Source organism: Poromitra crassiceps (genome assembly GCF_964638095.1).
Source record: "Poromitra crassiceps genome assembly, chromosome: 1".
Lineage (NCBI taxonomy): Eukaryota > Metazoa > Chordata > Actinopteri > Beryciformes > Melamphaidae > Poromitra > Poromitra crassiceps.
The window spans coordinates 69138404-69159563 of NC_139623.1; the positions used below are offsets into that span (position 1 = coordinate 69138404).

General features: G+C 43.8%; 1 protein-coding gene across 1 annotated transcript in view; it reads right to left on the reverse strand.

Annotated features, from left to right (window-relative positions):
* Positions 1 to 21160, reverse strand: part of fryb (furry homolog b) — a gene marked incomplete at its 5' end in the record, with an annotated part of 215811 nt that overhangs the window by 155916 nt on the left and 38735 nt on the right. The window contains 5 exons of the mRNA XM_083643518.1: positions 218 to 297; positions 979 to 1069; positions 2193 to 2332; positions 2564 to 2617; positions 10056 to 10249. Coding sequence (XP_083499644.1) covers positions 218 to 297; positions 979 to 1069; positions 2193 to 2332; positions 2564 to 2617; positions 10056 to 10249 — 559 coding nt within the window. The remainder of the gene's footprint in view (positions 1 to 217; positions 298 to 978; positions 1070 to 2192; positions 2333 to 2563; positions 2618 to 10055; positions 10250 to 21160) is intronic.

A 21160-nucleotide genomic window follows, 5' to 3' on the forward strand; every position in this document is an offset into this window, starting at 1 on the left:
ATAGCTACGAGGTAAACACAAACACATTACACGTGTATACTGAAGTACACAACTGTGGCTACAATCTACACATTTTACTATAATCTATAAATTCAGCGTCTCAGCTAATGGTCAGATATGTTACAATGGGAAAGTCCCGCAAATACAGCAATGCACAGAAACTGAACTGTTTTTCACTAATTGAATTCAAGTGTTTTTGTTATTCCCTCATCCTTACCCTTCCTTATATTTGAAGTGCTTGAAGGCCAGGTTTATAACTTCCTGGATCAGTCCATCCAATAGAGGATGGAGGGGGATCTGGGTTGACAGAGAAAATGGTCATAGCGATGACATATAAAAGAATAAATAAAACAATATCAGTTGATGGATATGATGATTGAATTCATACGATAAATCCAACCCAATAAGATATTTCTCTCTATTCTATCATCTTGGGAGCTTGGGTGCTCTTTTATTGCCTGGATCCATCACGGGCCAAAGAGCATTATGCAAAGAACTCTTAGCATTTGTTTTTAACCCATTGATACCTGATGCAGCATTTGTGTGTGTATCCCTCATTTGTGTGTGTATCCCTTAAAGGGATACACACAAATGCTGCATCAGGTATCAATGGGTTAATTTGATTATAGTAGCAGATGGTGGGGTTTACTTGCATCAGGCAGCAGGACAATTCAGCTGGTGATAAGTGAGCTGTTAATCACAGAGGAGGATGCTAAATAGATTTAAAATGCTTTCCTGTGATTGTCTCAACCTTTTGGCACACACTGTTGTCCCTGTTTGTCGAACCGCACCAATCTGGTGCTCCAAAAAGATCATAAAAAACGCACACAATGACTTATTAATACTCTTTGACCAAGGTGTCCTTACACATAGTAAATTAACCCCTGTTTGAAGACAGACAATTCCAAACTGAAATCACTTAATATAATGAGGAGACATACAGCATCTGGTGACAAATACATGCACATTGAGATGTACCTGCTTTAGAACTTCTATGAGAACTAAGGAGAAGATGAAGTCTATCGCAAGATCTCTCCGCTCTAATAAGTAGTCCTTCTGTTGCTCATCACTGAGACAGAGAGCGAGAGAGAGTAAGAGAGACAGAGAGAGAGAAGAAAGAGAAACAGAACACATTAGTAAGCAAGATGAACCTATTCTAGCTTATGCTTACACAATTAAAGACTGGTGAGCTTGGTGGAAACTAGAACGACGATACATGTGTATGCCTCCGCCAACAAGTGAGCAGTTGACATCCAGTCTGTCCGGACTTTGACGTTTGAGCCAAATGTGAAGAAATTCCGTCAAGGTGTTACTGAGATATGGCGTTACAGAGCGTGAAAATGGCGTTTGTGAGGTCACAGTTACCTTGACCTTTGACCACCAAAATGTAATCAGTTCATCCTTGAGCCCAAGCGGATGTTTGAGGCAAATCAGATGAAATTCCATCAAGGCGTTCCTGAGATATCACGTTCGAGCATGGAATGAGCGGTAGTGATGTCACATTAACCTTGAGCTTTGACCACCAAAATGTAATCAGTTCCTCCTTGAGTCCAAGTGGACGTTTGAGGCAAATTTGAAGAAATTACGTCAAGGCGTTCCTGAGATATCATGTTAACGAGCTTGAAAATGGCATTCGTGAGGTCACAGTGACCTTAAGTTTTGTCCTTTTACCACCAAATTCTAATTAGTTCATCCATGAGTCCAAGTCGACGTTGGAGCCAAATTGGAAGAAATTGCGAGATATCGCGTTAAAGAGCTTGGAAAGGAGGTTCGTGAGGTCTCACAGTGACCTTGAACTTTGACCTTTAACCACCAAAATATAATCAGTTCATCCTTGAGTCCAAGTGGAGGTTTGAGGCTAATTCGAAGAAACTCTGTCAAGGCGTTCCTCAGATATCGCGTTAACGAACATCAGACGTACGTACGGACAACCCGAATATACATATATATATATATATATATATATATATATATATATATTATATATAATTTATATAATATAATAATAATAATATAATTTATATATAATTTTTATTATTGTGTTTCTTTTACTGCAACTTTTATTGTAAATCCTCTCTGCAAACCAAATTTTTCTCAGAGCTGAATTGAACATATCTATTCAGACAGATATATTCCAGCTCATGCGCTCCTAGCTCTACAGTTAAGAGCATGTTCTGATTGTTTTCACTCACTTCTTGGACTTGGTGTTGGCCCTGGGGCGGTATTCATGGGACTCGTCCTCCAGGCCGTTCTGCCTCTTGTACCAGTCAAACAGAGTCCGCAGGATAGACGGCAGACAGTACTCTGCCAGGGAACTCATAGTGTTGATCAGCTACACAGGAGGGAGAGAGAGAGAGAGAGAGAGAGAGAGAGGGACAGAGAGAGAGAGAGAGAGAGAGAGAGAGGGAGAGAGAGGGAGAGAGAGAGAGAGAGAGAGAGGGAGAGAGAGAGAGAGAGAGAGAAGTATTCCCCCTTGCCAAAGGAAAGACTCTTAACTGAGCTGAAAGTGTATGGAGGATGTGTATGGCACCAAGGCTTGGCAACGTCTGTGTCCGGTACATACCTGGTCGAACTGTAGGTCCTCTCCTCTCTGTAGGGATTTGTTTAGAAGTTTCTCCTGTAAAATGAGAATAGACAGAAGGGAAAAATTCATGTCTTGTGCTCATCGACATATAATATGAATGGACGGAGGATCTGGTCCCCTTTAGTGAAGCGGCAGGTACCAGTATAGGTCACAAGGCCCGCCTCCCCATGTTAGTGGATGGGGAAATCACAACCGAAACAATCACAGTACACGTCAGATAATTTTTTTCCAAAGGTGGTTTGTATCATTTTAGATAGTTCTTATCACGCTAATGCCTGTGCAAGTGCTCATTTTTCTGATCAGTTTGTTTTTAAGTAGTTATTTGACATATAAAAAGGGATGATCGACAGCTGTGGCAGCCAGTCTCAAGCCGTCATTGGCTGGACAGGCTCTTCATATTATAGATCTAGCGTTAGTTTTACATAGACAAGACACAGTACTGCTTGGATGGGTAAAACACTGTTTGATCTGTTATCTACCAGACATATCGATGGATGTCCCGGGTGCTTATTAATAGAACAATTCGCTGGGCCAAAGTCGACTTTTCGTCGAAATTCGCCCCCTAAAGAAAAAAAAGAAAAAATTCGATTATCGATTCTGGAATAAAAAATCTATTCAAAAAATTGCGACGTTAAAAATCGCCATACTTAAGTGAATAAATTTTTTTCCCCCACCCCTACTTTGCAGTATATAGTGACATTATGTGACATTACACTGTTTGGATCTCACCTGCAATTACCACCCACCGCCATAGGTGTCACCCAAGAGAACAAAAGTGAAATCTTAGATGATCTTATCATCACTTTTAACTCCAAAAAAAAATGTATATAATAATACAAATCGCAAGTAACCCTAATCATCTTCCGTAATATTAAATTGTGTGCGGAGTAAAAAAAAAGAAGAAAAAAAATGCAACCCTATTTGAATTCCAGGCGACCCTACTTAGGGTTGCGACCCTAAGTTTGGGAACCACTGCTCTAAGCCCAAAGGGGCAGCTTCCTGTACACTTTGTCAATGAGATGAGACAGAGCAAAAGGTAACATGAGACATTTATAGGTTATGTGCAGAAATAAATCTGATACATCTGATATGATAACGACTAGGAGAAATGACAATATGTAAATCCAAGACATCTAAAGTGGAGCCATTCCTTGGGTTCTATGTGTATGTGTATGTTCAATTTGAAAACCATTGGGTTTAGGCATGAAGAATGACGATTGGTTGGGGCAGGGTAAAATAGAAGGGTAAGGCAATCAGAGGCAGAGTGGGGGGGGGGGGACTTGAAGCAATAGGGGTGGGGTGGGGGTGGAATAACGCGATGCATCCCCCTCCTTTTTAGGGACCAGGAAATTGCTCCAGGAAATTGCAGCTATCAAAATATTTAAACAAAAATGTTAGCTCTACTGTATTGGCAGCTAGATGCCAAGGAGATGTGCTCCTTAAACACCTGGTAAAATATCAACTTCTGACCTTGAGTATATGGAAGCTACACCAAGGAGAAAATCAAGACTGTGTCAAGTTCAAGGTTCAAGGTTCAAGGTTATCTTTATTATCCCCGAGGGGCAATTTGTGGTACAGCCAGCAGTAACATCAACATAAACAATCAAACAAATCTGCAAACAACAGAAACAAACAAGGCAAGTTACATACAGCTGTTTAAAAAGCCAATATCAGCAGAAACGAATTAGTTTTTAAATCTATTGGTCCTGGATCTTGGCATACTGGTCCCTATCGTTGCATCGGCGCTGTTTCTAGGCCGAGCGCCTGGCGCAGCCCAAATCAGTGGGCGTGGACCAGCGCACTTGATATCTTGGTCTTGGCGCTAGACGCAGCCTCAACCATTACAACCACGCCTTTTAAGCGTAAAATTATGCACCGTCAGTTCATTGGATGAGTGCAATAAACGAATCGCATGCTTGCCTTTTAAGCTCCATTCCAGTGGTCCAGCAAAACCAGACGAAACCCAAGCCTCTGATCCCCCCCCCCCCCCCACCTCCCTTCATCCCGTCTGTCTCCATATATCGGCTATTATTCCATATTATGATGCTTCTCAAACCAATATAACTGCAGTTGAAATACTGCAAGCATAAAACGCTACACTATAGCAAGATCAAAGTGAAAATAATGTTCTAAACGCATCAGCTAGAAAAATATAGCCTATTAGATTGCTGAAAGTTTGTCCAGAAAGATATCATTTTCTCTCGCCTGCTGCAGGAAGGATGATGCACATAAATATAGCCTACATTATGTAAAGTCATTGCATAAATGTGTTTTTATTGTAAAACTAAATGTGGAGTAGGGCCAAGTTATTGGAGCGGACATCACAGTATAGCAGATGACAGTAGAAGCTTCCGAATCGCGTTCCGCTGTCACTTATCTAAATCACGTTAAATCGACAAGGGGTATATATAGCCCCAGTAGGACATATATGTTTCAAATAGGGTGGTGTTTTCATTTCGATGTTTTATTTGGTCCAATATTGAAATGTTCTACAATTGGAGGTTGTCTTACCATTACACATTATTTAGATCCTCCCTTAATATAGGTTTTCGGCTCATTTGGTTGCTATTTAGTAGCGAAATGGAGAAACACAATGCATCTTGGGACATTCACATTGCAGTGAAGTTACAGCTTATTTTTTCTATGGGACTCTGAGCGAGGGAGTCAGAGACAGTCGGTATTGTGCCTGTCAGACTGAGGAGAGAGGGAGAGAGGTGACACAGAGAAGGGTGAAAGAGGAGAGAGCCAGAGGGGAGGGAGAGAGCCAGAGGGGAGCGCTCCGCACAACTGGCCCACTGAATAGGCCTGCTTTTCAAAGGTGCAAGGCGCTAAATTAACGCCAGGTCGGAAGATAGCAGTACGCCGGTATTTAGCGCCGACACGCCCACTTTGGCCCATTCTGGGACTGCGCCACGCCCATTCGGCCTAAAGCGCATTTGGCAGCCTAAAGCCATATTGATATCGTCCCAAAACAGGCGCAAGGCACGTTTTTTTTTGCGTTTAAGGCCCGTTTTAGCGCCGAAGGCTTGTGGGAGAATAGGGCCCACTGTATCTACAGCCAGATGGGAGGAGGACAGGGGATGGACAGGGGCAGCCAAGATAGACTGAGCCTTCCTCAAGGACCTAACCTTGTATAGGTTAGGAAGATCATTTAAGGTAGTGCGAGCAATTTTGCCACACACCTTATGACTATGCTCTGCAGTTTTCTGTTTCCATTCTTGAGGGTAAGTGACCCGTACCAGCTCACAAAAGCAAATGTGACGACTGATTCAATAAAACAAGAATAAAACATTTCCATAAAAGTGCTATCCACATTAAAACTTCTGAGCTTACGATAAAAAAAAAAACATGCGCTGATGGGCTTTCTTGCACACAGCATCCGCATGAGGCTGGAAGGTCAGTTTGTCGTCGATGATAGTGCCGAGGTACTTGTATTGCTGCATGCCCTCTACAGCCTGATGGTGTCTCATCACAGGGGAGATGACAGAGGGACACTTACCTCATCTTCTGTAAGTTAGCTGGGAAAACAGAAGCAGCTCAATGTCCCACGGTCGGACCAAAAACGATGTGGAACAATTCAAGTAAGAATGAGCCTCGTAGGTTCAAAACAAAGCACTGAAAGGGGCTCACAAGACTAAAAAGGGAGGTAAAGAATGAGAATTTGGGGGTTTGTGAGTGGGTATGAAATAGTATAGTGCAAAGCACATAGGCCTGGATGGTATTACTGTGTGAGCCTTTGACAAATGACCCACCAGAGGTTGTTTCCCATCATGAGATGTCAGTTAAAAGAGGAAGCTAATTCCCTAAACACAGTTGTGCTATTAACCAGCGTTCATTTTAGTGACTGGAACCACAGGCTTGCTCAAATGTAAAATAGGGCTTACAAATTTAGTAGGCCTATTCTAAAATGGGTTACATTATAAATAAGCTGGGAGGCTGCGGATATATTATAAATAAACTATAAAGCAGAGAAGCACAGGGAGACAATCACTTCCTTTGCATCAAAAGCATAAATCAATCCATACCAGAGACGATGGATTCGATTATAGAGACACTGCAACTTCCAGTCACTTCCTGTATCTATTTCACCATCATCTTTAGGAGACTTATGAGCCAATGAAGTTTCATAACATGGAGAAAGCCAATCACAAGCTGCCATTTAGGAAACCGGAAAAATACAATTTCATACTATTGGTGGAGCCTGAAATGCACTGTCTCTATAATCCATCCTCTCTGTCCATACTCTCACCAAAGAGTTTTGAAGGCAAGAGTTGACACTCTGGTGCTTTTTTGACAACAATGTTGCAGCCATTTTGGCCTGGAAAAAATGCCTCATTGCACAAATGGGACAACATCAGAACATTCATCAGAACCATGACAGCCAATCAGAGGATAGTATCCTCCAGGCCAAAATGGCGGATTTGCTGTGTGCTGATGTTGTAAATCTTGCAATGGAACGATGTATTAGCCCAGGGCTTAAAATTCGGCGCGGGATTGCGAGATCTTTTTGGAAATCCCCGCATATTTTCAATTTATAAAGGGGGAGTAATCCCACAATGGTTTACGCCAGGGGTCTCAAACTCACTGTCCCTAAAACGATTTCATACGGCTCGCCACTTGATATCAAGTTAGGCTATAGTGAAATCAGGCCCGCACCTCCGCTCGTTGTAAAACACAGAGCGCGCTCCCGAGGCGCTGCCTTCATGCAGACGAGCCGCACTTCACACCAGGGTTGCCAGGAACATTTACATAGATGTGCAGTTCCTTGGGCGGTTTTGTGTGCATTTTGGCGGGTTTTGAACTCTTTGTGCTGGAAACCATCAGCAGTATCTGGCAACACGGCTTCACACTCCAGGCCAGCGGGATCATCACCGCATGTAAAATCCACCTCATTAGCAGGTGATTCGGTTCACCCGAGTGAAAGAAAAACATTTGCACGCTAAAATGTTGTCTTTTGTTGAGAAGTGAACACGTTGCTGTCAAAAGGCAAAAGAAAGGTTGATGACGAGCACAGACAGTTTCAGGAGAAGTGGGAGAGTGATAATTTTTTCGTCGAGTTCAAAGGGAATGCCGCCTGCCTCATTTGCAAAGAGAAAATCGCCGTACTAAAATAATATAACCTGAAGCGAATAAGAATACGAGAATAAGCAGGGATGCAAACTAGTCACCTTTAGGTAACAGTGAGTCACCTTTTTCATCCCAAAATAGGGCACTTAAGTGAATGATTTTGTGTCTGCCCTGGTATCTGTCACCTTTTTAACTCCATGACTTTGCATCCCTGAATAAGAGTCTAATTACTATGTCTTTTGTCATTGTGTTTTATCTGGAGAATAAGCAGCCATAGGCTTTCGGTTGTATTAAAGCCTTTATTTTTTGTATTGAGTGTAGGGCTGCCCCCTCCAGGTCGATTGGTCGATTGTTTGGTCGACGTGCTCTTGGTTGACGAGAGTCACGTTGGTCGAGCAATCGCTGGTGTTAATAATTTCATAGGAGAAATTGAATTTCATAAAAATAAAAGCGATCTAGAACAAAGTAGCGTGCCGCGGAAGCAAGTTGCAACACGGACCTTTTCTAGAAGCACACAGGAAGTGATCCAGGCTAGAGACAGTTAGCAGAAAGGAGAGGAACCAGCTGGAATTAACAATTAAATGGCTCCGCTATCAGAGCAAACAATGGACACGTTTCAGCAAGCAGCCACCATCAGCTGTTAACAAGCTGTTAACAAGCTGTTAACAAGCGCAGTACGCACCTTATGAGATGAGACTGAGGCCATGTCCACACGGAGACGAGTTTAGGTGTATCCGCTAAAGTTTTTTCTCGTATGGACGTTTCGTCCAGATGGAACCAGCGTTCTGGGAGTATACGTTCTGGGAGAATACGCTAATTTTTGAAACCGGGTCCCAGAGTGAACAAATCTGAAGACGCCACCCTTGCATTTCCGTGTTTACAACCCATCTTTCCTGAACCGATGACGCCATAGCCCCACCTCTCTCCGCCAGCAACAGCTACTGAGCCTCTCCACAGCTGCCTCTTCCCATCCACCCCTCCCCTCCCTTCATCGGATATTTTTTTACAATAACACAAACAAGATCAGGCTAAATGTGTTAGATAGAAATAATATTTATTTTTAGTACAACATCAAATCTGGAATATTTGAATATTGGACAAAATGAAATTAAATGAAATGTAAACCCTGAGTGTAACACACATACTCGCGATGCTCTATATATAGCCTTCGCAAATACAACGTATATAGTGAAGTGAGAGGTTTGACGACCACACGGTTGCACTGTGACTGTGACGTCCACTCCAACAACACTTTAGCTTACTTGACGCCACTTTTTCAATAAAAACACATTTATGCCATGACTTTATATAATGTATATTTATGTTGCATCATGCCTGTGCTGTGATGTGCAGGAGCGGCCAATACGCTGGGATGTGTTTGCAACATACGGTATGTCTAAAGATCATGGAAGTGGCTGGTATCAGGAACATCACCGATAGTTAGCGTTCTATATTGTCGGCTACAGGGAGACCATCAGCCCTGCTGAACAGCTCTGCATTTGCCTGTATAGGTTTAATCATTTTATTCATCGACATGGCAAACCTCATCTAGAGTTGAGATACAGAGGCTACTAATAGTACCCCGCAAAGCCAAGGGTTTAACCATCTCGCTACAGTGGAATACACATTATAGACTCTGTGCGCCCCTAGTGGTTGAATGCCATTATTGACGAGATTGTCTTATTCTCTGTTTTTGGTGTACTTTCTGGCAGCCTTACAGCGCCACTTACCGGCCTGGCATATATACTACAGCAGTTTCAGTGGTATTCAGTGGTTTCATGTGGATACACACATTTCTTGAAACGATTCCGTGTTTATGGAAAACTTTTCTTCAACGAAAAAAAAAAAGATGGGTTCCGTCTCCGTGTGGACATGGCCTGAGTCATCAGTGAGACTGGACGTCCAGCCGCCTTCACTCACAGTTCACAGTTGATACACTCCAACTCCGCTAATGTTAGACAGGCTGTTATAAGATGTTACTGGAATAAATCACAAAAGCGATCTAGCTGTTATTTCTACCAACTAATGAACCATGCCATGTGTGCTAACATTACATAACCATCACACAGGCTTTCTCTGAACTGAGCAGGTGGCCAGGTGTTGCATGTCACGCTGATCAGTCTGTCCATTCCGGTAACGTTACAACGCTGCAAATAGCTTTTATTTATAATGATCAGCTATCGGGTATAGTGCGCTCAGTAGTCAGTACACTGCACAAAATAAGAAAAAAAAGTACACTGCAAAAAATGAAAACAAAAAAGTAAACTGCAATTTTCTATTTATTTTGCTCTCACTGTAAAAGTCACCCAGGATAAGAGCATCAGTTAAATGTAGATGCTTGTATGAGACAAGCTGGAAGAACAGAGAGACAAAACAAAGAGATACCAATGGAGAAGTCACTCACCAGTGGTTCAGCCATGATAATGCGTATCTTGCGTTCGGAGAGCAAGGTGAAGTTGGCGAACAGGCTTTTAAGGACAAACTCGCCCGGCTTGCTCTCAGGGTCCACGTTGACAGGCGCCATGACGACAGGACCCTTCCTCTCTCCCAAGCTCCCGCTGACTGGAGGGAGGGGCGGCTTCAGTCCCACCGGAGAGGCTGGGGGAGCAGTCAAGACAAGTCAGTCAATCACTGTTCATCTCCTGGATCTGTGGATGTCTCTCTCTGCACTCTCAGAATACAACATCTGATTTCTCAGGTATCTTTGACCATATCACACACACACACACACACACACACACACACACACACACAGAAGATGCTCACAAATAATCTTTTGCAAGTCCAAGTCAAGTCCCAAGTCTTTTGTTCACAAGTTCAAGTCAAGTCTCAAGTCTTTGTCCACAAGTCTGTGCTCAAACAGCTACACAGTGTACTTACACAGGGCTATCCTGCACTGCATCGTCAATACACGTTCGCTAATAAAACTGCCTGATTTGCCGGCAGGGAGGCTCAAACTGTCATTATAGTGTCTGGCAACATGGAAACCACTCTATACATGAATCCTCCGGACAGAGAAAATGGGCGTGAACAGGCGAGGAGAGAGAGAGAGAGAGAGAGAGAGAGAGAGAGAGAGAGAGAGAGAGAGAGAGAAGCAGGGAAGCTTGCACTGTGTCAACACGGAGGATTTCACCTCTCGTCAACAGCGCTGTGCTGTGCTCCTTTCTCTCTCTCTCCTCGCCTCTTCATACGCACATTTTCTCTGTCCCCCGGAGGATAATATTCATGTATAGAGTCGTTTCCATGTTGCCAGACACTATAATGACAGTTTGAGTCTCCCAGCGGCAAAACAAGCAGTTTTAGCGAACGTGGAATGACGGTGCCCAAATGCCCGACTGGATTACACTGGTAGTTGTTTGACGATAATGCTCGAGCTGTAAACAAGGCTATCTCGGTGAGTACTCAACCATTTTGAAAAAAACGATGTCACGATGAGTCCCTTAGATTACATTACATTACATTACGTCATTTGGCAGACGCTTTTATCCAAAGCGACTTACAATAACACATTTTTGTCAGCAATAGAGCAATCAACTATGGAGCACAGTCTATGACAACTACAACTTCTGTAAGGAATAGTGGTACAAGTTTAGTTTAGGTTAGTTTAGATTTTAGGTTAGTTAGGGTAGGGTTAGGTTTTTTTTTTTTTTTTTTGAGAGAGAGAAAGAAGTTAGTTCAAGAAGGGCCCAGATGGAGCCTGAAAAGGTCTGTCTTTAGTCTTTTCCGAAAGATCAGCAGTGATTCAGCCGTCCTGACTGAAGGTGGAAGCTCGTTCCACCATTGAGGTGCCAGGGACGAGAAGAGTCGTGAACGGGATGAGCGACTTTTGAGCCCCCGTAGCGGAGGAGGGGCGAGGCGTCCTGCGCTGGTGGAGGAGCGGAGGGAACGGTGAGAGATTTGGAACCTGACCATAGATTGTAAGTACAGAGAGGCTGTCTGGTGTACTGCCCTGTAGGCCAGAACCAGTGTTTTGAATTGAATGAGTGCCGAGATGGGAAGCCAGTGAAGGTCCTGGAAGAGGGGAGTGACATGAGAGAATTTGGGTTGGTTGAATACCAGACGGGCTGCAGCGTTCTGAATGAGCTGAAGCAGATGGATGGCTGTAGCAGGTAGCCCAGCCAGAGACATACAAACACATTAGACACATACAGTGATGAGTCTCTTAGACACATACAGTGATGAGTCTCTTAGACACATACAGTGATGAGTCTCTTAGACACATACAGTGATGAGTCTCTTAGACACATACAGTGATGAGTCTCTTAGACACATACAGTGATGAGTCTCTTAGACACATACAGTGATGAGTCTCTTAGACACATACAGTGATGAGTCCCTTAGACACATACAGTGATGAGTCTCTTAGACACATACAGTGATGAGTCTCTTAGACACATACAGTGATGAGTCTCTTAGACACATACAGTGATGAGTCTCTTAGACACATACAGTGATGAGTCTCTTAGACACATACAGTGATGAGTCCCTTAGACACATACAGTGATGAGTCTCTTAGACACATACAGTGATGAGTCCCTTAAGCCCAATTTATGCTTCGTCTGCCGACACTTTTGAAACGGTCGCCGACAGAAATGAGGACTTGAGTCGACACTTTCAAGTGTCTGCGAGCAGCGTCTGCTACCTGGTGAAATGTCTAGTGTCGCTGACTACGTCACATAATGTCGCGCAAGTCTGATTGGCTATATAGACGGGCACGCGCGACTTCCTTGTTTTCACTGAAATGAAATTAATGAGCGTGTCCCCGCCTCCCGGTATTTTTATCAGCATGTCCTTGATGTATGACTTCGTAAAAATCACAAAGAACACCGTGACCAACTTCCCAGAGAGAGAGGAGGTGATTGTGTGGTTGTGTGTCGTTATATGCGGCTGCAGTTACATCTTGCCTCTTGGGTTCACTGACAGCATTCCCTCTCTTGCCTGTCTGCACTGCACTAGTTCTCTGCCTCCCTCTGTCTCTAGCATCACGTGACCGTTGCGCCGCGGAGAGAAGCATAAATGCAGCAACATGAGCGACACTTTATTTTTCGTCTGCGACCATGTGCTGAGCGACACTTTCTAATAAGTATAAATTAAGCTTTAGACACATACAGTGATGCGTCTCTTAGACACATACAGTGTTGAGTCTCTTAGACACATAGTGATGAGTCCCTTAGAGACATACAGTGATGAGTCTCTTAGACACATACAGTGATGAGTCTCTTAGAGACATACAGTGATGAGTCTCTTAGACACATACAGTGATGAGTCCCTTAGAGACATACAGTGATGAGTCTCTTAGACACATACAGTGATGAGTCTCTTAGACACATACAGTGATGAGTCCCTTAGACACATACAGTGATGAGTCTCTTAGACACATACAGTGATGAGTCTCTTAGACACATACAGTGATGAGTCCCTTAGAGACATACAGTGATGAGTCTCTTAGACACATACAGTGATGAGTCCCTTAGACACATACAGTGATGAGTCTCTTAGACACATACAGTGATGAGTCCCTTAGACACATACAGTGATGAGTCTCTTAGACCAGTGGTTCTCAAATGGGGGTCCGCGGACCCCCAGGGGTCCGTGGCACTTTGCCAGGGGGTCCGCGAAAAGTTTTCAAGTAAAAAAAAAAAAAAAAAATTAAATAAAAAGAAAATGCTACATGTTACTTATTCCTTCTCAAACTACTTCCTACATGGTGCTAGTCTATCAAAATATCTTGGCTGTCATTTATTGTGTTGCATAGTGGTTTTCTGGACTGTTGACAAATTGTGATATTGTAAGTCGCTTTGGACAAAACAAAAGCGTCTGCTAAATGACGTAATGTAAATGTAATGTAATTAAAAAAATATATATATATATATATTTTGCAAAATCTTCATAGTTCAACGAAAATAGTTTATGCTTTAAATCTAAAATGGTTCATGGATTATATTCTAATAACAAACCTATCAAATTAAAAGTCAAGCACGTTACCGTGGAAACAATTAAGCTTAGCCCAAAATCACAAATCAGAATGAGGGGGTCCGCGGTATATTTTCTATCTTGTAAGGGGTCCTTGGCTGAAAAACATTTGAGAACCTCTGTCTTAGACACATACAGTGATGAGTCCCTTATGCCAGGATCAGACTACACGATATTTTTTGTCGTTCACGATGTCACCATGTCAGACGAGGCCATCATACTGCCATAAATTCGTGACATGTCTTGGTCGGGAGACTGGCCACACTACAAGTGTATTCTCACTTAACACCGACAGAGCATCGTATGCCACCGTCATCACGTCGTCTGCTGTCGTCAGCGAGTTCACAGGTCGTCGGGGAGGCGGACCTGTGAACGAAATCTCCCAGCATTCATTGAGGCCACTACATTGACAAGAAATAGCAACCAAATCAGCCTAAATAGGCTAAAGTGGTAGATAGAAATAATGTTTATGTTAGCACAACATACAATTGTAGAACATTTCAATATTGGGCAAAATAAAACATTGAAATCCAAACACAACCCTATGTGAAACATGTATGTAATCCAGGTGCTATATATATCCCTTGCAGAATTAACGTTATTTGGATGAGTGACAGGCTCTACTGTGATGCACTGTGATGTCCGCTCCAGCCTCCAACTTACTTCATGTGCACGCCCACTATTTTCTTGCCAGCTGCTGCGAGACGAGAAGGAAGAGAAACGAACATGCAGCCGACTCTGCTGAGCTCATGTTATTTGTAGTGAGCAATGCCCATTGCCCAGGCGTTTAAACGCAAATTAAAACACCTGGCCGGCCTTTTTATCTCTTTTATTCTTTTGAGCGGAGCGGAGCGGTGAGTGCGAGCGGGTGAAATCTGTATCGAGCGGGGAGCGGTCTCCCCAGGACCTGATATCTGTCTTCCGGGGTGTCACACTAGGCGAAACCATGTCCAAAAGACTGACATGCCAGTCTTTTCGTCAGGGCGTCGTGAGGCGTCCTAGACGTCCCGACTGGTCCCGACGCTGGTCTTTGATTATGTCACACTACAAGAGGTGAAGACGGCCGATCGTCGTCCCCGACGGTCATATTCGGGCCCGACGCTGAAAATCTGTCGCGCACGACCAAATCGGTCTAATATCGGGCTGAATTCGTGTAGTCTGAACCAGGCATTAGACACATACAGTGATGAGTCCCTTAGAGACATACAGTGATGAGTCTCTTAGACACATACAGTGATGAGTCTCTTAGACACATACAGTGATGAGTCCCTTAGACACATACAGTGATGAGTCTCTTAGACACATACATTGATGAGTCTCTTAGACACATACAGTGATGAGTCCCTTAGAGACATACAGTGATGAGTCTCTTAGACACATACAGTGATGAGTCTCTTAGACACATACAGTGATGAGTCCCTTAGACACATACAGTATTGAGTCTCTTAGACACATACAGTGATGAGTCTCTTAGACACATACAGTGATGAGTCTCTTAGACACATACAGTGATGAGTCTCTTAGACACATACAGTGATGAGTCTCTTAGACACATACAGTGATGAGTCCCTTAGACACATACAGTGATGAGTCCCTTAGAGACATACAGTGATGAGTCTCTTAGACACATACAGTGACGAGTCTCTTAGACACATACAGTGATGAGTCTCTTAGACACATACAGTGATGAGTCTCTTAAACACATACAGTGATGAGTCTCTTAGACACATACAGTGATGAGTCTCTTAGACACATAGACACATACAGTGTGGAAAAGAGGGTTGAAAACAAAAACAAATTCTCCTTTAATGCACCACAAAATAAATGAATAAAGATTGTTCACAAGTCCCAAATCTCGAGTCCAACTCAAGTCTCAAGGACGAGTGCTAAGTCAAATCTCAAGTCCGAGTCCCCATCACGCACGCGCACGCACACACACACACGCACATGCACACGCACGCACGCACACACGCACGCACACACACACACGCACACGCACACACACACACACACACACACACACACACACACACACACACACACACACACACACACACACACAGGGCAGCTGATGTTTTTATTTCTCCATACAGATGACATCATTAGGGAGACTGCGGGCACCATGAGTTCTCATATAACAGAAGAATAGGCAGACAGGGAGGCAGACAGACTTTCTACTGAAGTATGAGAAAGAGACAGACAGACAGACAGACAGACAGAAAGGGGGTGGCCCCATTCCTGTCACGCGGCTCTAGGAATATTGTGACATGGCATGCCCTTAAAATAGAACAACCTCATCAGTCCAAGAAACATGGACATATCCACAGCCTCACTGACTGACTAGTACTACACACTAGTGTGACTACACGTGCGTGTGTGACTACACACGCATTTTAACACTGCATGTTAAAATGCATTTTCTTCAGTTTATCCAGCTGCAATATTAATTGAAAATAGTCACACTATTAACTCATTGAGTGCCAGCCACTTCTAGAAAACGGATGCTCCCAGTGCCAGCCCTTTCAGAGCGTTTTCAGTGATAACTCAAGACCCACAGAATATTGTGTGATATTACTATGTAAACACCGAACACGCCCAAAGAACGATGAGACTCTCTTGTATCATCAGCAAAAAAAAGTTTATTGATATCATTTTCCGTTCTTTAGTTATCAGCAGGAGAAGAGAGGTTGATTTCACCAAAAACAGACGTTTCAAACTAGAAGCTGAGATAATGAGCCTTTTGTGAAATGAAGCATTTCAAGCACATCACTGACTCTGAAGCTAATATTTTCTGATGTAGTGACGTGGTGTAGTTGTGAGGTGCCCTGCGTGCCCCACCCCCCTCAACTGCAAACTCCTCCTCCGTGGGAGTGTCTCTGGTGGCTCTGCTCGAATCTCTGCTACCTGCGTCAGGCGACGAATCTCTGCATCCTGGAGCTGGCATAAACTCATCCCCACACTAACACACAGCCTGCATGCTGGAGCTGGGAGAAACTCACCCCCACACTAACACACAGCCTGCATGCCGGAGCTGGGAGAAACTCATCCCCACACTAACACACAGCCTAACACGCACCAGCGTCTATTTTCGGAGCGCTCCGCCGTTTTTGTGCGCCGGCTTCCAGCGCGACACCGAAAAGCCAAACCGTTCTCAGCAGTCCCCGCTGAGAATGGTTTGGCTTTTCGGTGTCGGGTGCTCCTTTTCTGGCGGCTAATCGTGTGGAGAAACTATCGCAGCAGAGACAGAGGGGCTCAGTTGTGGGAGCGGATTGGCTGCTGTTTGCAGCTAACGTTAACTCCAGCCAGAGCAATCTATATGGCTCTGGCTCCAGCATGCATCGGTTTCCGTGTGCCCACGGCTTCTTCTCTGTTTTTTTCCTCACCTTTCTCTAATCTGGAGAGCACTGTCGCCACCTAATGGGTCCGTAAAATAGCTTATACACCTTCAACATCCGCCATATTTTTACAGGAGATGCATCAGGCTTTGATCCACGTCCCACCGTCAAAAAACGCAATTGACGACTTTAGTCGTCATTGGCACTCTACGTTACTATTTGAATTGACGACTTTAGTCGTCATTGGCACTCAATGAGTTAACATTAAGCAAAGTGGTGTGTGTGTGTGTGTGTTCAATCTAGTGGAGATTTGGGCATATTATCAAGATAAAGCTGTGGACTTATACTTTTAACAAACTAACACCGACTCACTACAGTAACAAAATAATAGAGGGTTTCCCTCCGCTTACACCTGATAACCTCACCCCCAGGCTCTCAAAGGAGAATACTGAAACAAACATGTTCATCCGTGCATACGCTGACGTAATGTCTCATCCTTGTTTATTCGGTTCCTTGTTTCATTCTAGAGTCCGCTGACGAAATGTCTCGTCCTAGTTTATTCGGTTCCTTGTTCCAAACAGGCAGACAACAGAAAAAAAATCCGCTCTGCAGCTTGCCCAGACATGCCTGCCAATGTATTTTTCGGACACGCAGCGCGACTGGATCAATAAAACAGCTTCGCTACTGACAACCATGGCCATTTGGGCTAAGCTTAATTGTTTCCACGGTAACGTGCTTGACTTTTAATTTGATAGGTTTGTTATTAGAATGTAATCCATGAACCATTTTAGATTTAAAGCATAAACTATTTTCGTTGAACTATGAAGATTTTGCAAAAAAAATATATATATATTTTTTTTTAATTACATTACATTTACATTACGTCATTTAGCAGACGCTTTTGTTTTGTCCAAAGCGACTTACAATATCACAATTTGTCAACAGTCCAGAAAACCACTATGCAACACAATAAATGACAGCCAAGATATTTTGATAGACTAGCACCATGTAGGAAGTAGTTTGAGAAGGAATAAGTAACATGTAGCATTTTCTTTTTATTTAAATTTTTTTTTTTTTTTTTTTTTTTTTACTTGAAAACTTTTCGCGGACCCCCTGGCAAAGTGCCACGGACCCCTGGGGGTCCGCGGACCCCCATTTGAGAACCACTGGTCTAAGAGACTCATCACTGTATGTGTTCTGTTGTCGGCCAAACCGATAATCGGTCGACCCCTAATCCACACGCTCACTGACTGACTACACACTATAGATGTTTAGACAAGACTTAGGAAGAAACATGGACATAACCACAGCCTCACTGACTGACTACACACTATAGATGTTTAGACAAGACTTAGGAAGAAACATGGACATAACCACAGCCTCACTGACTGACTACACACTATAGACGTTTAGACAAGACTTAGGAAGAAACATGGACATATCCACAGGCTCACTGACTGACTACACAGTACACTATAGATGTTTACGATTTCAGACGGCAGCTGTCTTTATTGTCACACAACACACTACAACACATGCACGGAGGGCCACAACACACACATGCTGATGGTGGCCGGTGAAATTTGTCCTCTGCATTTAACCCATCCTGGCTTTGTCCTTTCCTCCTGGGGCAGGCCAGGAGCAGTGGTCGCTTTCTCGTACAGCGCCCGGGGACCGACTTCGGATGTTGTCGTCACTGGTCGGATGACGATGGCGATCTGATCTTCTGCATGTTTTTAGTGGGGGGGGTTATATACGGAGGAACCCCCCTGGGGGAGCACGGGTAGAACATGCAAACTCCACACAGACAGAAAGGCCCTTACGACGAGATACCCCACCTGGGCAGTAGGCACTGAAGATATGGGGGGGAACACAACCACAGCGCCCACAGTGTCCCAGGCGAGAATCAAACTCAGGACCTTCTGACTGCGAGGCGACAGCTCTACCACTGAGCCACCGTGCCCCCTTTTTTAATTTGAGTTTAGACAAGACTTAGGAAGAAACATGGACATATCCACAGGCTCACTGACTGACTACACACTATAGACGTTTAGACAAGACTTAGGAAGAAACATGGACATATCCACAGGCTCACTGACTGACTACACACTATAGACGTTTAGACAAGACTTAGGAAGAAACATGGACATATCCACAGGCTCACTGACTGACTACACACTATAGACGTTTAGACAAGACTTAGGAAGAAACATGGACATATCCACAGGCTCACTGACTGACTACACACTATTGACAAGACTTAGGAAGAAACAAACATGTTGTTACTGACACTTCATTAAGTAAAATATCCTTAACAAACCCAAACACACCCCCACATACATTAGCCTTGATCCTGTAGTGTAGAGCGTGAATAAGGAGGCTTGTGATCAAATGTGTCCCTTTCGGATGACTGGACGTGTTGGGAAGAATTAGGCAGAGAAAATCAATGAGAAACACTGTACTCTCCATCAACAAACAACACTGCTGCTGAGACGGCCTTCAGCAAGGCACTTAACCCCCCAGATGTTCCAGTGGAGCTGCTGACCAGTGACCAGTGACCTTTACCAACACATTCTGCTCAGATGAATAAAGGTGAAACATAAGGACAACGCACTGAAACACTCTTCACACACAGTTCATGTGTGTGACAGCTCATTGATCTTCCCTGGCCCTGGCTGTGACCTCTGACCCTGACACTTTGACTGGAGAAGCCTGGCCGTGGCTGTGACCTCTGACCCTGACCCTTTCACTGGAGAGGCCACATGAGCTGTTTCTAAACATGCAGTGAACTCCTGCTCAAGTCAAGTCAAGTCAATTTTATTTATATAGCACATTTCATACATAAAGCAATTCAAAGTGCTTCACAAGACATTACAGACATAAGAGAATAAAAGAAGATAAAAAGACAATTAAAAGCAAGATGCTGTAAGATGGAAAAAGATGGAAAATAATAGGATAAATAGACATTTCAACAGTTAAAAGCGGTGCTAAACAGAAAAGTTTTTAGACCATTTTTAAAAATAGGAAGTGTTGGGGAAAATCTGAGGGCCTCAGGCAGGTTGTTCCAGCTAACAGCAGCACAGTGTGTAAAGGCCCTGCCCTGGTTCGAGTGGATCCTTGGGACAGCTATTAGGCTGGACCCAGCTGACCTGAGAGGTCTAGTTGGTTCATAGCGAGGGAGGAGATCTGCTATGTATTGTGGGCCTAGGCCGTTGAGTGATTTGTAGGCTAAAAGAAGGATTTTAAATTTAATTCTGTAACCTACAGGGAGCCAGTGTAGAGATTTAAGAACAGGGGTAATATGATTAGCCCTCCCAGTCCTAGTTAAGACCCTAGCAGCAGCATTTTGAATGAGCTGGAGTTGCCTAAGTTCTTTATTTGAGAGACCGGAAAAAAGGCTGTTACAGTAGTCTAATCTACTGTAAATCTACTGTTTTTCTAAGTCCTGACTGGACATGAAGCCCCTAATCCGAGCAATATTTTTAAGATGATAAAAAGCAGATTTTCTGACCGACTTAATGTGTGAGCTGAAATTAAGATCGGAGTCGATAGTAACTCCAAGGTTTTTTACTTGGTCCTTTGGCTTCAAGGAAAGAACCTCGAGGCAGGCTGCAATTTGAAGTCATCGTTCTTTCGGACCAAAAACGATCACCTCAGTTTTGTCTTTATTAAGCTGGAGGAAGTTTTTACACATCCAGTCGTTAATTTGATCAATGCACTGACAGAGTGAGTCAATGGGAGCATGATCGCCTGACGAAAGAGTTATGTACAGTAGAGCTGTCACGATTCCTCGAGTACCTCGAATAACTCGAATAATTAAAATGATCGAGGCCAAAATGATTCGCCTCGACACGGCATTTAGAGATTAGAGACTGTTTCTCACGGACGCTTACTGGTGTGGCACAGCGCTCTTCCGGTGTAAACACGCGAGGACACATGATCGCAGACAGACCAGAGAGCAGCTACTGTATAGCGAGCGGACCCCGCAAAATGGAACGAGGCGGCGGAGAAAGCAGACAGGAGGAGCCGGGAAGGGAAGAACCAGGGCCGAAAAAGCGACCGAAACTGTCTAAAGTGTGGGATCATTTCACGCTGAAAAAGGACACAAACTCAGTGGTGTGCAAGTACTGTAACGATACTTGCATATCACAACAGTACCTCGTCAATGCTTCAGCACCTGAACCGTAAACATCCAGTCTAC